This window comes from Rhinopithecus bieti, unplaced genomic scaffold, assembly GCF_001698545.2.
Source record: "Rhinopithecus bieti isolate Rb0 unplaced genomic scaffold, ASM169854v2 scaffold_947, whole genome shotgun sequence".
Lineage (NCBI taxonomy): Eukaryota > Metazoa > Chordata > Mammalia > Primates > Cercopithecidae > Rhinopithecus > Rhinopithecus bieti.
The window spans coordinates 2,565,627-2,591,335 of NW_016803664.1; the positions used below are offsets into that span (position 1 = coordinate 2,565,627).

General features: G+C 40.6%; 1 protein-coding gene across 1 annotated transcript in view; it reads right to left on the reverse strand.

The window, feature by feature from the left end:
* Positions 1–937: 937 nt before the first annotated feature.
* MYZAP (myocardial zonula adherens protein) overlaps positions 938–25,709 on the reverse strand; it is a 99,686-nt gene continuing 74,914 nt past the window's right edge. Inside the window, exons 11-13 of the mRNA XM_017896444.1 lie at positions 25,558–25,641; positions 11,163–11,263; positions 938–1,898 (exon numbers count right to left, since the gene is read on the reverse strand). Coding sequence (XP_017751933.1) covers positions 1,802–1,898; positions 11,163–11,263; positions 25,558–25,641 — 282 coding nt within the window. The 3' untranslated portion in view covers positions 938–1,801. The remainder of the gene's footprint in view (positions 1,899–11,162; positions 11,264–25,557; positions 25,642–25,709) is intronic.

The window sequence follows — 25,709 nt, forward strand, 5'->3', positions numbered from 1 at the left end:
TAAATAAAATTACTATGTTTTTCTTTTCCTTGCTTGTTGTAAGAGAGAGAGAAAGAAGTGAATGTGGAAGTGTTGGCAGAGTAGTTTTCATTTCTACCTTGGTCTCATTAAAACTGACATTTTAAAGTCATTGCATTTCACTTAGAAACTGCTTCTAGACCAGTTTCTCCAGGGGGTTGGGCTCCCAGGACCCTTTGCCTCTCTCTGAGTCCAGCTTCCATATCTCCTGTCCTAAGGATAGCTTTTTCCCTAAGTGCTTCTCCTTGGTGGCTGCCATAGAGCATGGTTTTTTGCTGCTAGAATAGCTCCAGTGGTGAGACTCAACCAGCAGTCAGCAGTGCTCTAAAACCTCCAGAATGACAGCAATCACTGCCTACGTGCCTGGCAGTGCCCAGTCCCTATGTGGGAATGACCTCATGTGGCACTCACATCAGCCTATCAAGTAGGTGTGATGATCCCAGGGTTTTAAAGGATAAAACTAATATTCAGAGAGCTTTGATGACTCGCCCAAGGTCCCACAGACATTGTTTAAATACAAATTTGGCTCCCAAATGCACATTTTCCTCTTAGCATGGTTCTGACTCACAGTGATTTATCTAACTGAGTTGCTTTGCTTTCTTACTTTTTTATTTCTTTGTTTTTTTGGAAGTGGAGACAGTAAGGGGTGGGAGATTTGAGGAAAGGTTTAAAAGTAAAATCCATTTTTGTACTTTGTGATCATTAATGTATCTTGCTTTTCCACATGGTGTATTAACTAAATTTCAGAAATTAAAAAGACAGAGAGGCCCCCTGACACAGAGTCAATCTTATGGCTTACAGATGCTTCTATGGATTGTACTGTCTGGAAGATAATGTGATCTGACTTTGACACTCATTCCAGAGCCTGATCTGCTCTCTGCCCCTTCTACATGGTCATGGATGAAACACAGAGACAACATTAGTAGAAAATATATGGTATTTATTAAACATATGTGACATAGGTTATAATATCAAAGTACAGCATGCATGACCAGATTATTCATTCGTTTAACAAAAACACCAATTGATACTGAAAACGTTTAATGATTAAATTTCCATGACATATAAAATTCTCTTTTTAAGTTAAAGTGAGAAAGAAAAAAAATCACAAGTTGAATAAATACAGTGATTTCAGCTGGTCCAATGAAAGCATAAGGCACAAATTAAACCAAGGGACTAGCGCATCTGAATGAAGCTCGTCTGGCCCACACAAGTCTCTAACTGCGGCTCCCGTGACCCTACACAGATGCTTGGGACCAAGAGGAAAGAGCACCTGCAGGCTGGGAACCCTCCCTTCCAGGTTCAAGTTTGGCTGGGCGCCCATGCTCCTTGTGGACAGGCCTCTCTGTACCAGAGAAACGCTGCCTCTAATACTTTTATGGGTAATCAAAACCTTCATGCTCTATCAAACGATCCTGGCATGAATAACATGAAACTTCAAATTAATGTCCTTTTCCCTCCCAACCAAAGTCTAGCAAATAAAATACATTGTGAGGGAATCCTCCTGACAGGATTTCAGTATCTACAAAGAAAACAAATGATGGCACAGTACAGCAGGGTATGCCGGGTGGGTGTCTGAAACGTGACCTTGTATATCCCTCTCTTACCTGCCCACTCCACCTTCACTTTCCTTTCTGTCTCAGAAGTGGATCAGAGCCTCAGCGATTTCCGTTTCGGCTTACACTGTGTATAGGGGAAACAAGACTCACCCTTCCCAAAGGATTTCAAGCCACAGGGTTCCAGAGCCTTTGTCCATCTATAAAAAGTGTGTGCCTCTGAGTGCCTAAGTCAGAGTTTTCTTCATGGTTAACTCCAAGACTCTTGTGTATGGGGTGTAGTTCCTAGAAGGCATCACGATTTCACGAGTCCTGCCTGTTTGACTGAGAAATGAGAAAAGGCAGGTCAGGAAAACGAAACAAACCCCCCTATATGCTTCACATGTTAAGACAACTCTAGAAAATGGTGTTTACCCACATAAAAATAAAAAGACGATAATGCAGCTTAATATTTCATTTAAATATTACAAACGGGCCCTGCAATGGACTTAATGTTTATGTTTTCCCAAATTCATATGTTGAAATCCTAACCCCTAAGGTGATGTATTAGGAGGTGGGGTCTTTGGAAGGTGATTAGGTCATGAGGGTGGAGCCCTCATGAATGGGATTAGTGGCCTTATAAGAGAGGCCCTAGGCCCCGCGTCATGGCTCATGCTTGTAATCCCAGCACTTTGGAAGGCTGAGGCAGGCAGATCACCTGAAGTCTGGAGTTCGTGAGCAGCCTGACCAACATGGAGAAACCCTGTCTCTACCAGAAATACAAAACTAGCCAGGCGTGGTGGCACATGCCTGTAATCCCAGCTACTCAGGAGGTTGAGGCAGGAGAATCGCTTGAACCCAGGAGGCAGAGGTTGTGATGAGCCGAGTTCATGCCATTGCACTCCAGCCTGGGCAACAAGAGCAAAACTCCGTCTCAAAAAAAAAAAAAAAAAAAAAAAAAGGGGCCCCAGAAATATTCATCATCCCTTCTGCTATGTGAGGACATAGCAAGAAGACACTGTCCATGAACCAGAAAGCAAGCCGTCGCCGGAAACTGGATCTGCTGGCACCTTGGTCTTAGAAATCCCAGCCTTCAGAACTGTGAGAAATACATTTCTATTGTTTATAAGCTAACTAGTTTCTGGTACTTTCTTACGGCAGCCTGAACAGACTATGACAGGTTAAAAATAAAAATGTTATTTTCAGCAACCTGTAAAGGTTGTACTAGGCATCCATGGTTCAGAAAAATATGAAACATGCATTCAAGGGACTTGTCACCTGGTGGGAAAGATATATACATAAAAAAATTTCATGTACTGTGTTAGGAACTATAACAGAGACATAACAGCTGTGCTGGGCATTCTTCTTTTGCCATTTAGCCCTACTCTCCCCCTTCTCCACCCTACTCTGCGGCCCGGAAAGGTCAGCATCAAGGGGTGCCCTTGCCCTTCAAATTCAGTTCCTTTTGGCCTACTGCAAGGTGGTAGCAGGGGATCAGGGAATGAGAGGACAAAGAGGTCAGGACATTTGTCCCTTCCCAGCCAGGCTGCAGGTTGGTAGTCGGCAGCATCCCTCTACCAGGGCCCCTAGCTATAGCTCCCCAACTTGTTCTCGTCCCCTGGCTTTCTCCCCTGCCTCCTCAGGCAAGGGTGGTAACAGCTTCCACTGTCACTAGCTCCAGAGCTTGCCACTGTCCCTTGTTTATTTCCCTTAACATTGCCCAAACGTCCACAATAGTCCCTTCATTTAACTCTCAAGCCTCCCTTCCCGCCATGACCTGAACAAAATAAGCATGAAGACATGATGGGAAAATCGAGGGCAGAACAATTTAGTACCACCAGGAAATTCACATCTGGAAATTCACACAGAGAAGGTGAATCTTGAAGGATGCCTAGCATTCACCAAGTGGGCAAAGAAAGCAGGGATGGGAACTCCAGGAAGAAGGGGCAGTATGTGCAAGGCAGAGATGGGTGAGCACACAGTTTGCGGATGCAGAACTGCAAACCGTGTGCTCCTTTGGAACGACTGGAACAAAGAGTTCACAATGCAGGAGAGTGGCAGAAGATGAGGCCTGCTGGAGAAGGGTCCCATGTCCCTGGCTAAGAAGTTCAGAAGGGGACAGGGAACTACAGCAGGTTTTTAAGGAGGGCCATGGTCTGCTCATATTTTTATTCTAGCGAGATTCCTCTGGTACTATCAAGGGTTGACTAGGGAAGGATTATTCTGAAGGCAGGTCAGTTAGAAAATTCTTGTTCTTCAGGAGGTGAAAGAGAGATCATGAAAGAGAGCTTGAATTCTGACAGAAGCACTGGATGGGAAGTGGCAGGGAGATTGTAGGGAGATATTTGGGAGTTATAGTTAACAGGATTGGGTGACTAAGACATCCCATTTCTTTTTCATCCTGGACACGTAACTACATTTCCCAGCTTCTCGCCATTAGGTGGGCCTTGTGACTAAACAGGGAGAAATGACTTCTACTACTTCCATGTTTAACCCATAAAAATCTTCTACATAAATCCCCCACGCTCTCTCTCTTCCCTTTTATGTACAGCATCCAGTTGGAGAATCCAGGAGGACTCCAAAGCGTAGGCAGGGTCGCTAGATGGAGGAATTCCTGCATTCCTGAAAGACTGTGTGGAGTGAAACCTATACCAAACTGCCTTAAACTGTGACATAGGAAATTAATCTTTACCATGCTAAGCCACCGAGACCTATGGGTTCTTTCACACAGCTACGTTCTTTACCCCAACCAACGCGATGAAAAAATGTGTACATGAAGCCTAGGAGTCGAATCCCTTTCCCCTAACTTCCCACATCCAGTCATTCACCAGGTGATAGAGGATGTATTAAAAGCATGGCAGAGGGTGTGTTTTAAACTTTGCATGTCTCCCCCAAGGAGATTCTCCGTGTTCTCCACCCAATCCCCATATACACCTATTATGGAGGCTTCTGACACCTCCATAGCTTTTGTTTTGTTTTGTTTTGTTTTTTTGAGACCAAATCTCTCTCTCTTGCCCAGGCTGGAGTGCAGTGGCATGATCTCAGCTCATTGCAACCTCTGCCTCCCAGGCTCAAGCAATTCTCCTGCCTCAGCTTCCCATGTAACTGGGATAACAGGCGCGTGCCACCACCACCTGGCTAATTTTTGTATTTTTAGTAGAGACGGAGTTTCACCATGTTGGCCAGGCTGGTCTTGAACTCCTGACCTCAAATGATCCACCCAACTCAGCCTCCCAAAGTGCTGGGATTACAGGCATGGGCCAGCGCTCCAAGCCTCTATAGCATCTTCCTGCACTTGTTGCTCTACACATTTGTGTCCATGGCTAGGTATAATTTCTGTAAGGGTGAAAGCCACATCTCCATCATCTCCATGAATCCAGCAGCTCATAGAAGCCAGTCACAGAGCTATTACCTCACATATGAATTACAAAGGAAATCAAAGGTTGGAGGAGTTTCAAGAAGAAATGGGTCCCAGTGTCACCTGCCACAGAGAGCAATCCATGGGACCTGGTGATCCAGGAGGCCCCAGGGACCTGACCAGGCAGTTTAGTGGAGTGCCAGGAGCAGAAGCCAGATGGCTATTTGTGCCAACTCCTGTGAAAATTCCACATAACAGAAACAGTCTCCAGTGACAATATCCTGAAAGCCCATAAAATGCAGAAATATTTATAAAGGTGAACCTTCTAGGGTTCAAAAGCAGGCTCTCATATCCCGATCTTTTAAAAACGAAGTGGGGTATTTTATTTTGTTGATCACTAGGAAACAACAGGATTTCAAGAACAGAAATAACCTCAACCACAAAACTGAAACCCAACCATTTGCCTTAACACATTTAGGCTATTGTTAACCTTTTATTAATCAATAAAGGGGCAGTTCCCCTGGGGAAAACAATAGCAGAATCAGCAAATAAAGCTTTGACAAAAAGCTACTTTGTGTTCTGGTCTTTGCAACAGAAATACGAAAATATAAGCATTTTAAAGCACTTACTATGTGCTGAGCACTTATGACCATGGGGAATATTTTTCATCAAATTGCGCCTATTAAGACATAATTGATGAGTTTGCTGGAAACCAAGTTTCACTACAGGGCAGGAGAAAGAAAAGTCACTTTTGTTTTGGTTTTCGTCTTTTTCATTTTTCTTTGTAAATGAAGGCTAGATGACCGGGACTTGTTCTCAATGGCTTTCATTAACATATATCAAAGTTTTCAAACCAAACTCCTGAGTCTTTAAATACACACATACACTTATGTGTGTGTGTGTGTGTGTGTGCGCGGGTGTGAAAACTCCTGAACCCACAGTGAGTCTCCTCTCACCCTTTCCCTTTCCCTCTCTCTTTATGAAGAGATCCTTTGTCACTAGAAATTTATGGAAAACAAAGATTAGATGAAGTAGGGCAAGCATTTGAGGAGGAGAAAGTGAGGCAGAGAGATGGTATTGAGTAGATTAGACAGTCTCAGGCAGACTGGCAGCAGGAGGAATGGGAAAGAAAGAGGCAAGTCATGAAGGAAAGAACAGCACAGTATAAGTGAGTGAGTCAAGGAGCAAAATAATTCTCTGACTCAGAAGTGACTACAATATACTGAGTTTAGGTGTCTGGGAAAGCAGTGGCTGCAGCCACAGAAATACGAAAATGCGGGGCACTTCCACTGGACATTCTATGCCTGCTACTTCACTTAATCCTCTCAACAAGCTTCCAAAGGGATTGCCGCCAAAATCATCCTTTTCAAGATGAGAATCAAGGAGGGCAGGAATTTGCCAAAGCTGCAGATACAGCAGGAGGCAGACTCCGAACTCAAACCCAGGTCTAACTTCCAAGCCAGTATTCTTACTCACTCCTAAGAGGAGTGACTTTGAAGAAAGAGATGGCACACTCGGCCATGCAACGGCAAGTATGAAGACCAAGTGGACACCAGCTGGGAGTGCCCAGAAGGCTGTGGGGAACAAGGACTTGTATTCAAGAGAAGGGTGCACACTTCCTGTGGCTCAGCCACAGAGAGGAGAGGTGAAGCTGTGAGACTGGATGCAATCTTTGCAGAAAGTACTGGAACCAAGATAGAGCCATGTGGACTACCATGGCAAGGGTCTTAGAGGAGGAAAAGAAGCCATCAAAGAAGCTGGAGAAGGACAGACCACAGAGATAGCTGGAGAACCAGGAGAGAAAACTCCTGCAAGGATAAAAACAGGCTGAGGAATCCTTCCTTTCTTCTTAGCAAGGACTGTCGAATGCTACAGGGAGATGGCTCCATTCAACAAATATTAAGTGCCTAGTATGCGCCAAGCATTGCTCTAAGGAGGTCCCAGGGAGAATGCAATTAGTGAAATAGATGAAAATCCCTGCCTCATGGAGCTCGTATTCTAGTGAGGGGAGAGAGAGAGAAAAAAAAAAAAGAGGTAAAACATAAGCAGGAATCACTTCATCCAAGGCCTTTATTAAATAAATAAATCATGTGATAATACTGATCCCCTGCCTACGTTCCTCACTTGGTATGTATCTTTCACTTATTCGCCAAACAAATGTTTTTGAGCATCAACTGAATGCAATTTTTTTTTTTGAGACAGAGTTTCACTCTTGTTGCCCATGATGGAATACAATGGTGCGATCTCAGCTCACCACAACCCCCACTTCTTGGGTTCCAGCGATTCTGCTGCCTCAGCTTCCTGAGTAGCTGGGATTACAGGCATGTGTCACCACACCCAGCTAATTCTTTATTTTCAGTAGAGACGGGGTTTCTTCATGTTGGTCAGGCTGGTCTCAAACTCCTGACCTCAGGTGATCTGCCCGCCTCGGCCGCCCAAAGTGCTGGAATTACAGATGTGAGCCACCACACCAGGCAACTAAATGCAATTTTTTTTTTTTTCACACAAGACAAAAAACAAGTAGAGCAGCTCTAAAAGTGCTATTAGCAGTAGCACAGCATGTAACACTTGCAGTTGTACAGATGACTGGGTAGGAGAGGCCATGCTATTCTATAATGAGACAAGTGCCCCATGCCTGCAGCATGCAGGGCCACTCTCAGGTCTTAGCTGACAGAGACCTTATCAATCACTGGGCCTTCCAGAGTTTTACACAGTGTCTAGAGGGAGTGTCTAGAAAGTTTAACTGAAAAGTCCAATGCATACTGAAGCACTGTATACTTGATCAGGCTATCAATCCGTTTCATAAAATCAATAATTACCACCAATAAAAAGTTAATGAAATCATCTAAGCATACTCAAATTTATTTATATTTTATACAATGTTCTACATAGAAAATCAGAGAGTGGGATTAGTTAATATAAATAGTAATAGCTATTAAGTGCTGAACTCTGGTCCAGTCACTATGCTAAAATGCTTTCATTTTTATTTTTATTTATTTATTTGAGACAGGGTCTCATTCTGTCGTCCAAGCCCCAGGCTGGAATGCAGTGGCGTGATCTCGGCTCACTGCAACCCCCACCTCCTGGGTTCAAACTATTCTCCTGTCTCAGCCTCCCTAGTAGCTGGGATTACAGGTGCACGCCACCACACCTGGCTAATTTTTTGTATTTTAGTAGAGACAGGGTTTCAGCGAGTTGCCCAGGCTGATCCTGAACTCCAGAGATCAGGCAAGCCACTGCCTCAGCCTCCCAAACTGCTAGGATTACAGGTGTGAGCCACCATGCCCGGCCTATTATGTATTTATTTATATATTTTTTGTAGAGATAAGGTCTTGCTATGTGGCTTAGGCTGGTCTTGAACTCCTAGCTTCAAGGGATCCTCCCGCCTTGGCCTCCCCAAGTGCTGGGAACACAGGCATGACCCACCATGCCCCGTCTCTAAATGCTTTATGTACACGTTTTCATTTAATCTTCAAAGCAACCCAGTGAGGTTTGATATTATCCTCTTCGTTCTTATTTTAAAGATGAAAGAGTTGAGGCTTTAGAGAGATAAAGTAACTTGCCCAAGGCTGAGCTCAGCTAGCAGCTGGCTGGGCAGGGACCTGGACAGCCTGAGCCTCCCTGACTGTCCCACACTGATGAATTCCTTGTAGGAGAAGAACAGGGAGTAAGAACAAAACACTTCTGCATAACTCAGGCTTAATTCAATGCTTGTACTGGTCTAAAATATTCTAGAGAAAAAAATCTAAAAAATATTCTGGACAATACCATGGAATATTTTATTAGTTAGATGCAAATTTGAAGTCCAAGTATGAACCAGGAATTTTGTTAGAACATACACACCACCATTTAGTAGCTCTCTGTTTATTACATATTTTCAAACTACTCATGTACTGCACCAAGACTCAGGAAGGCCTGGTTCTAATTCCGGCTATGTGGCTTCCAGTGAATCGCTTGATCTCTCTGAGCCTCGATTCTGGTATCCATAAAACATGGGGATTAACTAGACTGGGAGTTCCAATTTGTTTCTGCCCATAGAGCTATTTATTCAAACAGAATCTTACTTGGAATCCAACAGACAAAATAGACTAAAAGCTGACTTTCTCAGGTTGTTTTGGGGAGGAAGGAGGGTCCCACAGGCAAGCCCCTCACTAACCCTCCTCATCCCCCCGGGCATCCCGAGGCCTCTCCAGGAGCCCCAGCTCAGAGTAAGGCAGTTCCAAGAAGTGCAGGTGGAAGGCCACTGCCCTGCCCTGAGTTACCTAAAGATCCCGGGCTCCTCCCCACCGAGACTTGCCTGGCGCCTTTCACATAGTAGGCACTTAATAAATATTTGCGAGGAAACGAATGAAATATTATTCTGCCTTTTCGGAAACACGGATATGTAGTTTTCATTTCCTCTGCTGATTGACCTAGGTAGTTAAACTGCTAAGATGGATCCTGGGGGAAACCAAATGTTACATTTATGGAAAAGCTGCTTTTAGACACTGAAGTGGCTTCCAAGTTCACCATGGCCATAAGTTAAGGGTCTGTCAGCACTTCCATTATGAAAACCGCTTTGTGGTTTCATAACTTAGCCATAAAAGTTTGCTTCAGGCTATACTTGGGCATACAAATTGAAAAGCTTGTTTTAAGCCAAAATGTGGGAATTAGAAAACAAACAATTTATTGGTTTCAGACATAGTTTTGTATCCGTCTTAGCCAAACAAGATTTATTATGTGGGCAATTAGAGTGGACTAGGCCACTTGGCTTTTGAAAAACACAAAAAGTGGGGAAATGGCCAAATTATTTATATTTCAAAAAGGTCTCTGAACACAATTGATCATTCTTTTTGGTTATATTTTCACCATGTACTTTGTACCACACGATGATGAGATCCAGAGTCTAATATATATAGATATAGAGATATATATATCTATATATAGAGATATATATATATATTCAACATTTTCTGTTAATTAGATCAGAATGATAAAAAATGCCTTTTTACTAGAAGGCAAGCAATGTAATTGAGCACATTGCCAAAGAAAGAACCTAATGCTGCTTTTGGTAAATTCTTTTAGAATGGCAAGTGATTCATTTTAATTAACAAAAATGATAATACCAGTAATAAATACAAATTAATAAAGTAAGGAAAGGAGGCTTTATTATACAATGTTAGAACTGCTGGAGACCTAGTCAAATCACTGACTTTACAAGTCGAGAAACCGAGGCCCCACTGAAGAACCTGACTGAAGGCACCCTGCTGCTGGCTGCTAGGACAAGAACCAGGTATTCCACACCCCAGCTTGGTGATCGGCTTGTCACTATTTCCCACCAGCTATAACCACTCAAGATTCCAGGATTCGACGTTTTTCTAGACTATTATGTCCAGCAAAGCACACACAAGTGTCCCAGTCCACACAAGAATCCACCCTCCTGCACACAGGATACCAGGCATTTTGTGACCTTGATTACCTAAATCACAAGTCACATGTCATTAGCATCTTTGCTGTAAACTTGTTTTATGTCCTCTTTAGGCCGGGCACAGTTGTGAGCACCTAGAAATGGCAAGTTAGTTATCAGAGGCAGGTTACTGTGTTACAGCCTCTAATGTCACCAGGAAGAGACACAAGCGTGGAAGCAGCTTAACAATGAACAGGTCAGTCCTCTAGCTCAGGAATGTGACTGAACAAACCAGGTTATAGTTATCACATATCTGCTGATGACTCAACCAGAGCAGGTATTTATGAACTGGACCCAGTGCTTGACAATACCCTGTTACAGTACTGAGGAACAGATGAATTTTGTTCAAGGTTCAGATCCTCCCTCTTGTATATCACTAAAGCACCTTTGATGCCCCTCTCACACTGTTATATATGTCTACCTACATACCTGTCTCTCCCTCCAGACTGTACTCTGGGGCAGGAACCAAATCTCATTCCTCTCTGTGTCAAACTGTCAGACATAGGAAAGATACTAACAGCATTAGCTGAATGAATGAAGGAAGGAAGAAATGCATGCATTCACTGACAGGGCCCATCTCTCTCTAAATGGCTTCCCCAGGTCTCTCCTTTGCCTACCCCTCCACCCTGCACAATGCCCCTGTTCCTACAGAAACCAGTCAAGCCCCTCAGCAGCCACCACTTGGCTTCGCAGAAATATTTTTGATAGGAAGAATGCAATTCTGCTAAGAACAGCCCAGTAAAGTATTTTCTTCAGCCAAAGAGGAATTTGAATAAAAAAAAAAAATCAGGAAATTCCTAAATACCTGGGTAGAAGATCACAGCCCACTCCGATCTCTCTGGTTTCCACTTCAGTCTTGGCCTGGGTTTCTAGTAAATAGTCCAGCCTGCTTTGTAGTTCATTATTCTGGAGACGAGAAAAAAGGTATTTTCAGTAAGTCAAATATGTTCCCCCCCAAATATGCATAATACAATTTATATGTATTATCTGATTTTGCCCCATAACATGGGCAACTAATCACAATGTATTTACAGAGTATCACTTATGCAATAGGTGTTGAAGAAATAGATTGACTGAATCCATACAAATGGCCTTCTATGCATGTACAGACATGTGCATCCAATTTTACACAAAAGAAAACAAAATATTGTAATCTTTGTTATAATCTGCTTTTTCAGCCACCAATTTGTTGTAGCTATCTATCTTTATTAGTTTTCTTTTTGTGTCAACAAACTATTTTAATTCATTAATAGTATTCCATTGTATGGATACATTATTTATTTAACTAGTCCCTTACTGATGGGCATTTAGATATTTATCACGTTTTTGCCATTATAAATAAGGTGCAGCCCAACTTTTAACACCTCCTCACTAAACTATAAAATGAGCAAGTCTGTTAATTTAACAGTAGGAAATACCTCTATAACTTAATTAGTATTTCCTAGGTGTGGAAAATTCAGAATCTCACACATATAAAGTAGAACAAGCTCCTTGGGATTAAAATGCGCATTCTGAAAAGTTTCTTTCTTTCGGGCCAGAGCCAAACATTACATAAGTTAAAGATTAGATGCTCAGCAATTGGAAATTTGCCTCATGGGGGAAGTGAAGGACAAAGAAGCAAGAGATACAGAAATGAAAATAGACAAAGAAGTTGAAGATACTGAAATGAAAATAGATGAAGTGCTGGTGCCTGAAATCTAAAGGGCAAAAACATCAAAAGAAAAAAAAAAGTTCAGAAAGAAGTGAACAGTGGTTATCTCTGCGTATGAGACTTGGGGTGCTTTTAAAAGTCCTTCTATATATTTTTCATTAATGCTAGACTAAATGTTCAGGAAGCAGTGATCATATCTATCTTCCTGGTTGTATTCTCAAAGCATGGCATGCAGCAGATACAAGATAAATATTTGCTGAATAAATAAATTTATAATTGATTTTACAATGAGTATTTTATTTGCATAACTAGAAATGAAATTGTTTGCTCTTTTCTTAAGTCGGAGCTGAAGCTGAGGCACTATTCTAAGACACTAGATAACACAACAAAGTTTAAAAGTTCTATGGAGACAGAAGCTCATTTGTTTTGAAAGAAAGAATGTGGGTTAAATATTCAGTAGCTCCCGCTCTGAAAGATTGATACCAAGGAGCAAAGTATCAGTTCTGGTGAAAATCCATGTTCTGTACAATGTAAAGGTCAATGAATCCCTTCTGATACATAAGAAATGGTGTAAAGGAAGAGAATGCTCTCCAGATTCCTTAGCAGATGACACGCTATGACAGATCAATAGGCTCTGAATCTATCACCTTATCCCCAGTATGGAAGAATGGTGCTGGCTTATTTCCAGAGAGTCATCAGCATTCATACACACACACACACACACACACACGCCCACGCAGAGAGACAGCGAGAGAAAGAGAGCGCTTCCCCAACAATGTCTGAACTCTCTAATTTATAAGGAAAGAGAAAGGCAGAAGAGGCCTGCCTTTGCTGGATGCTCCAGTAATCACATAGCCTTATCCCTTGTTAGTGTAAAGACTAATCGTGAGGATTTCACAGCATGCTGGGTCTAATACCTATAGGCAGGGGGCCTAAAAGACAAGGTTAGCAAATATGCCACAACTGATACACACTGAAAAGTGGACAAGTGACCCCAAATCCTTTGTTCTGTTTCATGGGAACTCTGTGTGTGCACGACAGACACCCATAGAAATCGAAATAAAAAATGTATACCCATGAGAATATAATGCAATCAGTAGAAAAATTATTGTATATCTACTATATATCAGGCAGTGAAATTAGGTGAGGGGAGAGTTAGAAGTTAAAGAAATATGGCATTATTTGCAACCCTTGAGGAGCTTGGTCTTGCGGGGATACAGATAACTTAGCAGCAAATAAGAGAACAATGTGCTAAGTAACATTATAGGGGGACCCACAGAATATTAAGAGGGAACTCAGAGGGGACATCTAACTCAAAATGGGGACAGGGGTGGAGTTTCTGGAGTTAGGCAAGAGAAAGAGAGTAAGAAAAAGCAAAGGAGCTGAGTATTCCAGAACTGTGGAACACACAGGGTTGAGAAAAGGCACCTTATTGCATTACACAGGTGTGCAGAAGGTAGTTACGAAAGGCTTCGTATGCCATTACAAGAAGTTAGAAACCAATCTTACAATCGCAAGGTCAGCACCAGAATTTCTTTTAATCACCTGGCTCCCAAGTGAAAGTTGGATTGAAGGAAAATAAGACTAAAGGCAGCAGGAAGGCCACTGCAACTATTCAGCTAAAGAGTGGGGGTTGCACTTGCAGTAGAAAGGAGTATGCACCCAACACACTGATCCTGCTGCAAGTCACAGCTATACATTCTGAATAACAGATTAAAAACAACTTATGAGGTCTCTAGAGAAGTCAACAGAGACAGGCAAGTTTTGGAGATGAGGTGAAACTTGAAGCACGTGGCAAGCAGTTCTCTGTATTCTCTGTGTTTTATTGTTTTTCTTTCTGCTGGCAGCTTTGCCCTGAGAGCAGCACAGTCATGGTGGTGGCAGTACACATATAGCAAAATATTAACAGAAAGACCATCTTTCTGGTGGAAGAAACCAGGAGAAGGATGCCAGGGCTACTAACAGTAGGGGAGAAGGCAAAAGAGGAGAGTCAGAGTAGGGGGAAAACACTAAACTCTTGTATATAGACTCAGCTCAAGTCTCTGGTAGACCACTGGACCATGCACGTCTGGAGAAAACTGAAAGAAGTTTGCAGCTAATGTTTAAAGAACTGAACTGAGCTCTGCCATCACCATCACAGACAAGCAGGATGTAGTTAGGTCTGGCTAAATTCATTGCCTTTTAAAACAAAAACCCAACAAAGCACTCACAATGTCCAACTTATAATCCAAAATTATGTGACATATAAAGAGTCAGGAAAATATTACCCATTCCTAAGGGAAAAGAGAATCAACAGACACCAATCCTGATATAACTCTGATGTTGGAATTTTCAGACAAAGACTTTAATGCAGCCATCATAACAATGATCAGCGAGACAAAGAAAAATATGCTAACGATTAATGAAGTAGTAAAAAGAACAATAGAAAATATTTAAAAAAGAACTAAATGAAAATTTTAGAACAGGAAAGTATAATACCTGAATTTTTTTTTTTTTTAAAGTCACCAGATGGACTTAAGACTGAAGATGATAAAGGAAAAAGTCAGTAAACTTTAAGATACATTAATAGAAATTATTCAATTGAAAATAGATAAATAAAAGACCGAAAACAATAAATGGAGCACTGTAGAACTGTGAAGCAATTTGAAAAGCCTAACATATGGATTTTTTAATCAAAGAAAAAGAGGGCCGGGCGCGGTGGCTCAAGCCTGTAATCCCAGCACTTTGGGAGGCCGAGACGGGCGGATCACGAGGTCAGGAGATTGAGACTATCCTGGCTAACACGGTGAAACCCCGTCTCTACTAAAAAATACAAAAAACTAGCCGGGCGAGGTGGCGGGCGCCTGTAGTCCCAGCTACTCAGGAGGCTGAGGCAGGAGAATGGCGTGAACCCGGGAGGCGGAGCTTGCAATGAGCTGAGATCCGGCCACTGCACTCCAGCCTGGGCGACAGAGCGAGACTCCGTCTCAAAAAATAAATAAATAAATAAAAATAAAGAAAAAGAGAGGAAAATTAAAGCAGAAAAATCACTGTACAACATAATAGCTGAAAACTCCCCACATTCAGTGAAAGACATAAATTTACAAAATCAAGAAGCTCAGTAAACCCCCAAACAGGATAAATTCAAAGAGAACATTACAGTCAAACTTCTGAAAACCACAAATGAAGAAAAATCTTGAAAGCAACCTGTTACATACAGGGGCATCATCATTTGAATTACTACAGATATCTCATTAAAAACCATGGAAACCAGAAACAATGAGTACCAAGAGAAATAAACTGGCAACTTAGAGCTCTATATCTCTCAATAATGAAGGCAAAATAAAGACCTTACTTTCAGATAAGAAAAACTAAGAGAATGTTTTACCACCTGGTCTGCACTACACAAAATTCTAAATAAAAGTTCTTCAGGCTGAAGAGAGATGACATCAGAGAGAAAATCAGACCTTCAGAAATAGAGTATATATGAAAGAATCTAGTTTCTCTTAATTTCTTTAAAGTGCATATGATCGTTAAAGCAAAAATAATAATGTATCATAGTTTTATAATGTATGTAGATACAATACATATAAAATTATAGCCACAGGCACAGCGGTAAATGAACCTATATCATTGCAAGATTTCTACATTTTACAAGAAATGGTACAATATTATCTCTAGGTGGGCAGTGAACAGCTAATGATGTATACTGCAATACCCAGAGTAACCACCAACATATTAGAGAAAAGAGATATAGCAAAAATGCCAATGGATAAATTAAAACGTTATTTTAAAAAAACTGAAATAATCCAAAAGGCAAAAAGGAAGAACAAAACAAACAAGCAAGCAAAATAAGCAAAACAAACCAGAAGCAACAAACGGAAAACAAACAATGAAATGTAGATCTAAATCCAATCATATCAACATAATTAAATATTAGTAAACTACATAGTCCAATTAAACGGCAGAGACTATAACAATGTATAAAAAAGCAAGTCCCAACTATTGTGTATAAGAGATGTGCTTTAAATACAGAGATACAAATCAGTTGAAAGTCAATGACTGGAATAACATATATCATGTAAACAGTAAATATAACAGGGTAAAAATGGCCACATTAATATCAGTTAAAATAGGTATCAAGACAATGAGTATTAACAAAGGTAGGGACCAACATTTCATATTGTAAAGATCCATTCGTCATCAAAACATAACAAAAATGTGTATGTACCTAGCAACAGAGTTTCAAAATGCATAAAGTAAAAACGAACAAAGAAAAACAGTGTAAAAAACCATGGTAAGGGATTATAACACCTTTCTCTCGGCAATTATCCAAAATCCAAGAAAAATGTCAGTTATCTAAACAATATTATCAACTACCTAAACCCAATTGATATTTGTAGAACATACACAACAGCAAAATATATTTTTTTCACAAAAATTTAATTGAAAATATACGCTGGGCCATAAAATAAGTCCCAATAAATTAAAAGTTAAAACTATACAAGCTGTGTTCTCTGACTATAACAGTATTCAATTAGAAATAAAATAAGATATCAACAAAATTTCAACTATTTGGAAATTAAATAACTTGCTTCTAAATAATCCATAAATCAAAGAAAAATCTCAAGGGAAATTAGGAAATACTTCAAACTGAATGATAATAAAATTACAGTATATCAAAGCTTGTGGGATGCAGGTGAAGCAGAGATTAGAAGAACATTTATAGCTTTAAAGGTTTATATTAAAAAAGAAGAAAGGTCTAAAATCAATGACCTAAGTTCTACCTCACGAAGTTAGAAAAAGAAAAGAAAAGTAATCCCAAAATAATTAGAAGGAAGTAAGTAATGAACATGAGGGCAAAAGTCAATAAAATAGAAAGCAGACACGCAATGGAGAAAATCACCAAAGCCAAAAACTATTTTAATTATTTTAAAAAACAACAAAAATTGATAACCCACTATTTGGTCAAAGAAGAGAAAGAGAGACAGAGACATAGAGTGCATAAGATAGGGAGAGCAAAAGGGTACAAATAATCAGTATCAGAAATTAAAGAGACATTAAAAGTAAAGAACTGGGCATCTGTGTAGAAAAAAAGGAGTATTAATACCTTTACTTCACACAAAACCCAAAAATCAACTTAAAATGGATCATCTAAATAAAAAAGTAAAAACTATAAAATTCTTAGGGGAAACTACAGGAGAAAACATTTGTGACCTTGTAGTAAGATGATATTTCTTAGCACACAAAACACACAAATCACAACAGAAATAAATGGTTAATTTAAAACCAAAAATAAAAAATCTCTTCAACAGGGCCTGGCATGGTGCCTCATGCCTATAATCTCAGCACTTTGGGAGCCCGAGGTGGGCAGATCACTTGAGCTCAGGAGTTCGAGACCAGCCCAGGCAACGTGGTGAAACCCATCTCTATTATAAGTACAAAAATTAGCCAAGCGTGGTGGCATGCACTTGTAGTCTCAGCTACTCAGAAGGCTGAGATAGGAGGATAGCTTAAGCCCAGGAGGTCGAGGCTGCATTGAGCCAAGATTGCACCACTGTACTCCAGCTTGGGTGACTGCAAAAAATAAATAAATATATATATATATACATCTTCAACAGATATCATTAAGAAAACAAAAAAGCAAGTCACAGGATGGGAGAAGATGTTCATAGTACATATATCTGACAAAGACTTGAATCCAGAATATATAAAGAACTCTTCCAACTCAATAGTAAAAACACTAAAAGCTCAATAAAATAATGGACTAAAGATTGGAACAAACACTTCGAAAGATGAAACTTACAAATGGCAAAAGCATACAAAAGATTCTCAAAAGAAAAAAAGAAGCTCAGTATCACCAGTTGACAAGGAAATGCACATTAAAACCACAATGAGACAGCACTCTATATCCCCTAGCACGGCTCAATTTATTTTCTTTTGTTTTATTTTATTTTGGGGCTTTCAAAGCCAGAAAACCTGCTAGACAAATTCTAAAAGAGCTATAAAACTGAATGGCTAAATTTAAAAGGTTGGCAATACTAGGCCTGGGTTAGGATATGGAGACACTGGTACACTCAAACTGTGGGAAATTAAAACACTACAACCCCTTTGAAAAACTGACGTCTCTCAGAAAGTTAAACTTATACCTCCTCTTACAACCCAGCTATTCCACTACCAGGAGTTTACCCAAGAGGAATTAAAACTATGTTCACATAATGAGTTGTACTGTAATGCTCACTTCTGCTTTATTCACAATAGCCCTGAGCTAGAAACAACTCAAAAGCATTTTGTCAGGTGAATGAATAAACTGTGATATATTCATACAATGGAATACCACTCTGCAACCAAGGGAATGCATACAACTTAGATGCGTCTCAAATCATTATGCTGAGGGAAAGAAGCTCCACACAGAAAAGTGCATGCTATAGGATTCCATTTCTAGAAATGGAAATCATACAGTGGATTCCCACTAAATGGGAATCTATAGTGACCAAAAGTGATAAAAAGTGACCCCCCCCCCAAAAAAAAAAAAAAAAAAAAAGATCAGGAATTGCCTAGGGATAAATGGAAAGCTGGGTTGCAAAGTGAAACAGAATCTTTGGTGGGGTGATAGAAATGCTCTATATCTTGATGGCAGTGGTTATTTCATGGGTATACACACTGTCAAAACTCAGTGGATTATACGCTTAAACAGAAACAATTATTTATGTAAGTTAATAAATAACAGAAACTTATTTATGTAAGTTAATAAATAACTAAGTTGACAAGGTAAAAAATAAAAGATGATGAGAGCCTGAACGTGGGCAATAAGAGGGGAGTTAGAGAGTGTGGGGCAGATTTAAGAAATACTTTTAAAAATTAAATTAACGGACTTGAAACAATAAAACAAGACTATCTGCTTCTTAGTCTTGCAGAATATGCCTACAGTGGAACGACAAAGAATAGCCTCAGACTGTTGCCTGGACTGTGCTACAGAAAAGATTGCTTCTGGGACTGAGAAGCAAATTGCATGGTTTTCCTGCTTTCAAACACCACCCCCTTGTGTTTATATGTGTAACGAATACCAACCCGATGGCTTGGGAGGTGCATGTGCCCTTCACGAAGGGAGAAAATGTGTAGCACCTCTGAACATTTTTTGGAAATTATGTCACGAATGTTTGGCAGTCATCTCCCCCACCATTTCCCTCAGGCCCAGGGGTGTGGGCAGCTCGGGGGCTGCAGCACTTACACAGAATGTGTGTTCCATAAGATGCATGTGGGGAGCCCGGTGCCTGGTGCTGCCACTCCAACATTACACAGAAAAATTAATAATAGTTCCAAGAATGCACAACAGACACACTGAGAGGCTCAGGTGTTACACAACACACATTAAATGCAGGATGGACAAAACCAAGACATTTGACTCCTTTCCTCTGACTTTTGAATTGAGCTGTAAGTGTAGGATTTCCAGCAGAGAAAAGTGTAACGAAATCTGTTCAGAGTTTCAAAAAGCTTATGAAGATAAATGCTTGCAATGTTATTTTAAGAACATTTTCTATATTGGAAATGGAGAATATTTCTTCTTCTCTAAAAGTTGAGCTAATAAAAAAAATTGTTTGAAAAAAAAAGAAAAGAAAAAAGAATGGGCCTATTTTGTTATCAGGAAGATTTTCTTTTTCACCTTTATTTTAGAATCAGAGGGTACATGTGCAGGTTGGTGACAAAGGTATATTGCGGGATGCTGAGGTTTGGGGTATGACCGAGCCCATCACCCAGGTAATAAGCATAGCACCTGGTAGGTAGTTTTTCAGACCGTTTCCCCCTCCCTCTCTCCCGCTTCTAGTAATCCTCAGTGTTTATTGTTCCCATGTTTATGTCCACTGAACACTGCATATTCTCACTTATCAGCGGGATCAAGAAGATTTTAAAATGGTTGATGAAAACGTAGTCTGACAGGGCCAGGCTAGAGCAAGCTTTTAGGAGTCTGCTGTGTCATCTGGGTTTGGGGCAGAGGGAGGAGGGAGTTCCAAATCTAATGAGTTTAAACACAGGTAAGCACAAATGATAAATCCAGGGACTAAAATGATCCATATTCTCTGTTTTAAAGAAAAGAAGAAAGGTTCTAGAGTGTCAGCCGTGACCTAGGAAAGGGCCTGTCCTTTTCTCCAAGCCCAGGATGAGGTAGAGGGTCCTCCCTTCACTGTCTGTCCAGGAGCCTAATGTGATTTCAACATTTCAACAAAGTTTTCAAACATTAAAAATGGTAATAATCTCAGAGTTGATCTTAGCCTTCTCCCTTTTTTAAAGATGAAGTACTTGAGCCCAGGCTGTTGGTGGCATGATTTGCCCAAGGTCATGCACAGATAATGGCAGAATGTGAGTCAGAACCGAAGTCTCCAAAAGGCTGAGTAATTAAGAAAGAATTAACATTTGTACTGTGCCAAGCACAATTCTAAGTGTTTTGTGTATATTATTTAATCATAAAAAATGTCTTTCAAGTGGGAGTGATTATCCCCATTTCACAAATGCTGAAACTGATGCTCAGAGGGGTAGAATTACCCACCCAGAGTTACTCTGCTTTTAAGCAGAGGTGTCAGGGTAAAAACACAAAGCCCTTAGATATAACTGCAGAGTTATGTAATACTAATGGTGCGCTAGTAAATTTTTGAAAATAAAATCCCTAGGTTAAAAAGCTCTGATTGTGACATATGTCAATTTATGTGATGTAAAGATCTCCTCCATAGCTAATTTCAAGTGACCAACATGACATCCCTGAATGGAGACCTGAGAAGCGATGCATGTCTTCCACTTTCATTAACCAGTATAAAGCAGCTCCAGCACAGCGCTGGATATGCCGTGCAGTCCTGAACCCATAGCTCAAGAAGGAGAACAGCTAAAATGTTCTTGGGGAAGAGCTAGGAACTAGACTGAGGACATGTGTAAGAACTAAGGCTCTTCAGTCTGAAACTAAGGGTTGCTTCTTTAAAACCAACAGCATTGTGGCTAAGAGAAGCACAGGCATGATCAATAAATCCCCAAATACTGCCGGGGCATGGTGCCAGAACAAATAATAGGAGCAATGACATCATACAAGACCATCGGCTTGTGATACTCAAACTCTAAGACTTGATATGAATCCCAAACACCTATGAATTCTACAAATACTGGGACCAACTGCTAAAAGAAGCTGAAATATTGCCAGCCTATAAGACTCACGTCCAGCCTCACCCTCCCAGGGTGCACCTTTCAGGTTGCTGCAGGCAAAGGACTTCTGGTCCCTATGGCCTGCTAGTAGGGCCTGGCCTGTCCAGGCCCTGCTCTTGTTCACCTAAAGGTGAAATTCTCTTTGTTAAATTATCACACAGCTGAGTTTGATGCCAGTCTCCAACTCTGAGGATGAGCAAAAGAGAAAGAGTGATTCATTATGGGACATAGCTATCAATCTAAAGTATTTACCAATGACAATGAAAGAGTCCCTGGGACCCAGGCAGTTAAAGAAACAGTAACACATATGGCATTTACCATGAGCCAGGTACTTTTCTAATCACTTAAGTATTAACACATTTAATCGTCATAACAACTCTATGGAGAGGATGCCATTTCACAGAGAGTTCCTATTTATCAATAAGCCCACTGAGGCATAGGACAGTTAATTAACTTGCTCAATATCACATCACTACTAAGTGGCAGAGTTGAGATTTGTACTCAGGTAGCCTGAGTATGGAGTCTGCAATTGTGCCCTTAACAAATGTAGCTACTTATTAATAAGATGGGGAGTTACCAGATTTATCTACCAAAACTTTTGTGGTTTCTTTTAGGAGGTATTAATTAGATATCTATTTAAAAATTTCTGTGTTATGTTAGAAAGAATAACAAAAGAAGATGTAAGTTAGGTCACCCCAGGACTTCAGGGCTTGGAGAAGGACTGCTCAGCATCCATGTCATAGAGCAATCAGCTAGAGAGTTGAGCAGCAACGTGTCAGCATTAGCGATCATCCACAATTAGCAAGGAACAGCGTCAGCAGAGTGTGTGTAAATTATCAACTAGTCTGAGAGCCAAAGAGGAAAACCAAGTGTTTGAATGTCACTTCTAATCTCCTAGGAGAGGAGATCTCTACATGGCCTAGCTATGTATGATGAAATATTGATAAAGAATGCATATATTTTTAATAGTGCTAAAGACAATGATAAGGAGTCCTGAGTTTGAATCACCTTGGAAGAAGCCACTGAGGGTCCTGTGACCCAACCAAGAACCTATGTAACCCACATCCGCTAATCTTAGCAATTTGGAGAAGGCATCCTTTCTCTTTTGGATCTCAAAGATGATGGCACCTGTCTGGAAGGTGTCAAAATGATGTTACCCTCAGAAAATATTGAAAGAAGTAAAACAATGGCCTCAGGAAAGTTAAAAAAAAAAAAAAAACGAGAACAGAAACAATGACAAAATACATTAAAACCCATGATACTTAGTATTTTAGAATAGATTTAAGTCTAAATGTATTATTAAATCCTGTCATTATGGAACTTATTTTGTATATATTGCCTGCTGTTTAAGGTGGATGTCTGAAGTGGCCAAAAGCAATTAGCCATACTAAATTTGTATTGGAATTTAAATAATTTCAGGGAATTTAATCAATCAAATTGATAATCATTATTGATATGCTCAAAAAAACTGGTTTTCAAAGTCTTGCTTATTAGATAGACATAGCCGACACTGCCACTCACCCCCCACAACATCCTCTGGGCATTCCTGTTTCCTAACAGGCCACTAATGATTCTTCATGTGGGGGCTTCCTTTGACCACCAGAGTCTAACTGGCTCTGCCGAGGGCAGGCCGGAACTGCCACAACCCTCTGGAGTGGGCCTCAGCCAATGACTGATGGGAGTTAGTGGATAAATGCCCCAGCTTTCTGGTCTTTTAGTAAGGAAAGCTCAGGGTCACTTCCACACCATCTCCCAGAGATCCCCAGCAGGAGTGAGCCTCAGCTGTCCCTAGGGCGACCTCCTTGATATGGCACCGCTATTGGCTTTCTTCCCTTCCCTGTCTCATTTCCCTATTCCCCTCGTGGGGCTTCCTGAGATCACCTCCCAGATAAACTATCTGGACTCCACATTTCAAGATCTGGAGTAACCCAAACTAAGGTAAGAGATGAGTTTAATACACTGAGCATGAACAAACATAGCTATTTCTAAGACTATTCCCCATGTGCAATATTCCCTTGGATATTTAAGATAAGAAAAAGAAAAAGCTGGAATTTTGCACAATGGAAGAATTCAGGAAGGCAAAAAGGAGGACTCAATTCATCAGAAGCCTTTATTATTATTATTTATTATTTATTATTTATATTATTTATTTTGTGGCGGACAGGGGTTGGTGTAGTAGACCAAAATCCAAAAGTAGACGGCTATCAATTTAGACAGTTACCAGCTTTTCTTTCCTCTCTTAGTTTTTAGATTATAGCTTGTGCTACTGCATGTGAACAACTGAAAGGGCTGGAGTCTAGAAGGTTAACATTAGCTTCCTGACGTGCGCAGGCTGGGGTGTTGATGTGGTACACTGGTGTATGAGGATATACTGAGCCCCCCGATTTCCATGGCTATTGTTTGGTGGAAATTACACAACACTTGAGAAGCTTGATAATGGCAGCATCAAAAGTAAGATCTGAAAGTTTTGACCAGCTTTGGGAAAGATCTCATACTTCATCTGCGTGTTTCTGCTGACAGACACCAGCTAACCATGACAGCCTTAATGCAAAGATGATACCCCTTTATGTTCAAAACAATGTTTATTGACACAAATATATTTGATTTCAATTTTGTTTAAAAAAAAAAAAAAGAATCTACCAGTAGGAGAGCTTGCTTTAGCAGCACAGCCAGAGGTGGGCGTGGGGACAGTCTTGGGGACCTTCTGCCTCTCCTGTCAGCATGTCTTTCCTCTCTCCTGTGACTGCCCTCTCTTTGGACACATGGGCTTACATGGGCTTCCACTAGGGCACTCATTTTCTGACTCTTACTGGGGAAGGTGTGCTTCCTCCCACAGGTAGCTGCAATTTCAGGAAGGAATCTTAGAAACAGAAATGTTCATTCACAAGGCTGGCGCTGAGCCAATGACTGTGGAGGGGAAGACAGGAGTGGAAATGGGGAAAACACCCATTTACTTAGCTTCAAAAAAGACAGAGACTCTTGGGTTTTGAATCTGGTACCAGGCCCCTATGGGCCACGAGGGACTTCTGGTTATGACTGCTGTAAGGCAACCTCTCAAAAACAGAGTAAATGAAGGCCCAGCTCACTACCCACTCAAACATGGTGGTTCAGAGCTCAGGCTCTGGATCCGGGCTTACCCATCTCTACTGTAACTTTGGGCAGACTTCCTAATGTCCCCAAACCTCAGTTTCACTATCTATAAAAGGGGGAAAATATCATCTAACTCAGAGGGCATCCCTTTTAATAAAGAGAGAACAACAATAATACTTTTAAAATTATTGAGTGCTTAGTACATGCCAGGCACCTTCTATACATTCTCATTTCACTGTCACCCACATGTAGCACAGTTATGATCCCTCCTTTATAATGATAAGAAACTTCCCCCAAATCACCCAGCTGATAAGAAGCAGATCCAGGGTTCACACTTGGGTAAGCTGGATTCCACTCTTAACTTCTGTGTTATACAGAACATATCCAAAGTAACTAACAGTGTCCAACACACACCCAGGCTTAATCGAAGTTCTCTCTTCTCTTTTCTTACTTCATCATTGTCTGCCGGGCTCTCTCACTGGGGAAGGACTATAACGAGGAACACAGACAAGGACAGGTGCTTGGCAAACCAGCTTTTCACAAAGTCTCAAAAGGCAAAGGCTCAATGCCAAGCTCTTAATAAAGAACCTTTAGAGCAAATAGATTTTGACTTCTCCTTCTATTAATACCTAACCTTGTGAGGTTCTTCCAACCCCATAATTTTCTTCTCTGGAACCTTTACAAAATCCCCAAATGACTTTCAAAAAGCCAGAAAGTCAAGAATACTAAGCATCTGAAAGTTTCAGGTAAAATTAAGTCCCCTCTAAAACATCTTCACTCGGTGTGATAGGACAGCATTGCATTTAGGAGTCTTTCAGCCTGGCTCTGACATTTATGAAGCTGGGCAACCTTCAGCAACACCACCTGTCATCTCTGTGCCTCTGTTTTCTCATTTATTAATACAGAGATAATAATCTTAGTCTTGCCTTTCTGAAAGTTGCAGAGAGAATCACGTGAGGAATGTACATGAACGTATCTCACAAATTATAAAGCACTGGACAAATGTAGGGAATTATCAGTGCTAATCAACAGCGTATCAGGCTCGCTAGGATGATTCTTTAATAAGAAAAGTAGAACCAAAAGCAGAAGTGAGCAGCAACTGGAATGAGGAGAGTCCGATGGTAAAGGGAAAACAGCTGTCAGAACCTCATTTTCAAGGCTGGCACTTAACCCTCAATCAATTTTACAAGGCCGGGAAATAGCCATATTTTTAATTAAGTGTTGGTGGTAGGCTTAGCAACATAAAATTTAATGGTAGGGAAGACATCAACTTAAAAGAAACACAGATTCTTACCTCTCCTTCTAAGAAAGATATCTTTTCTAAAAGCTGCAGTATTAAGAGCTGTTTCTGTTGCAACTTTTTCTTTAACGATTCAATCTAGAAAGAAAGGGATGGAAAATTGTTAACCAAAAATATATAATTGTACAAGTACAAGTTTATCAACT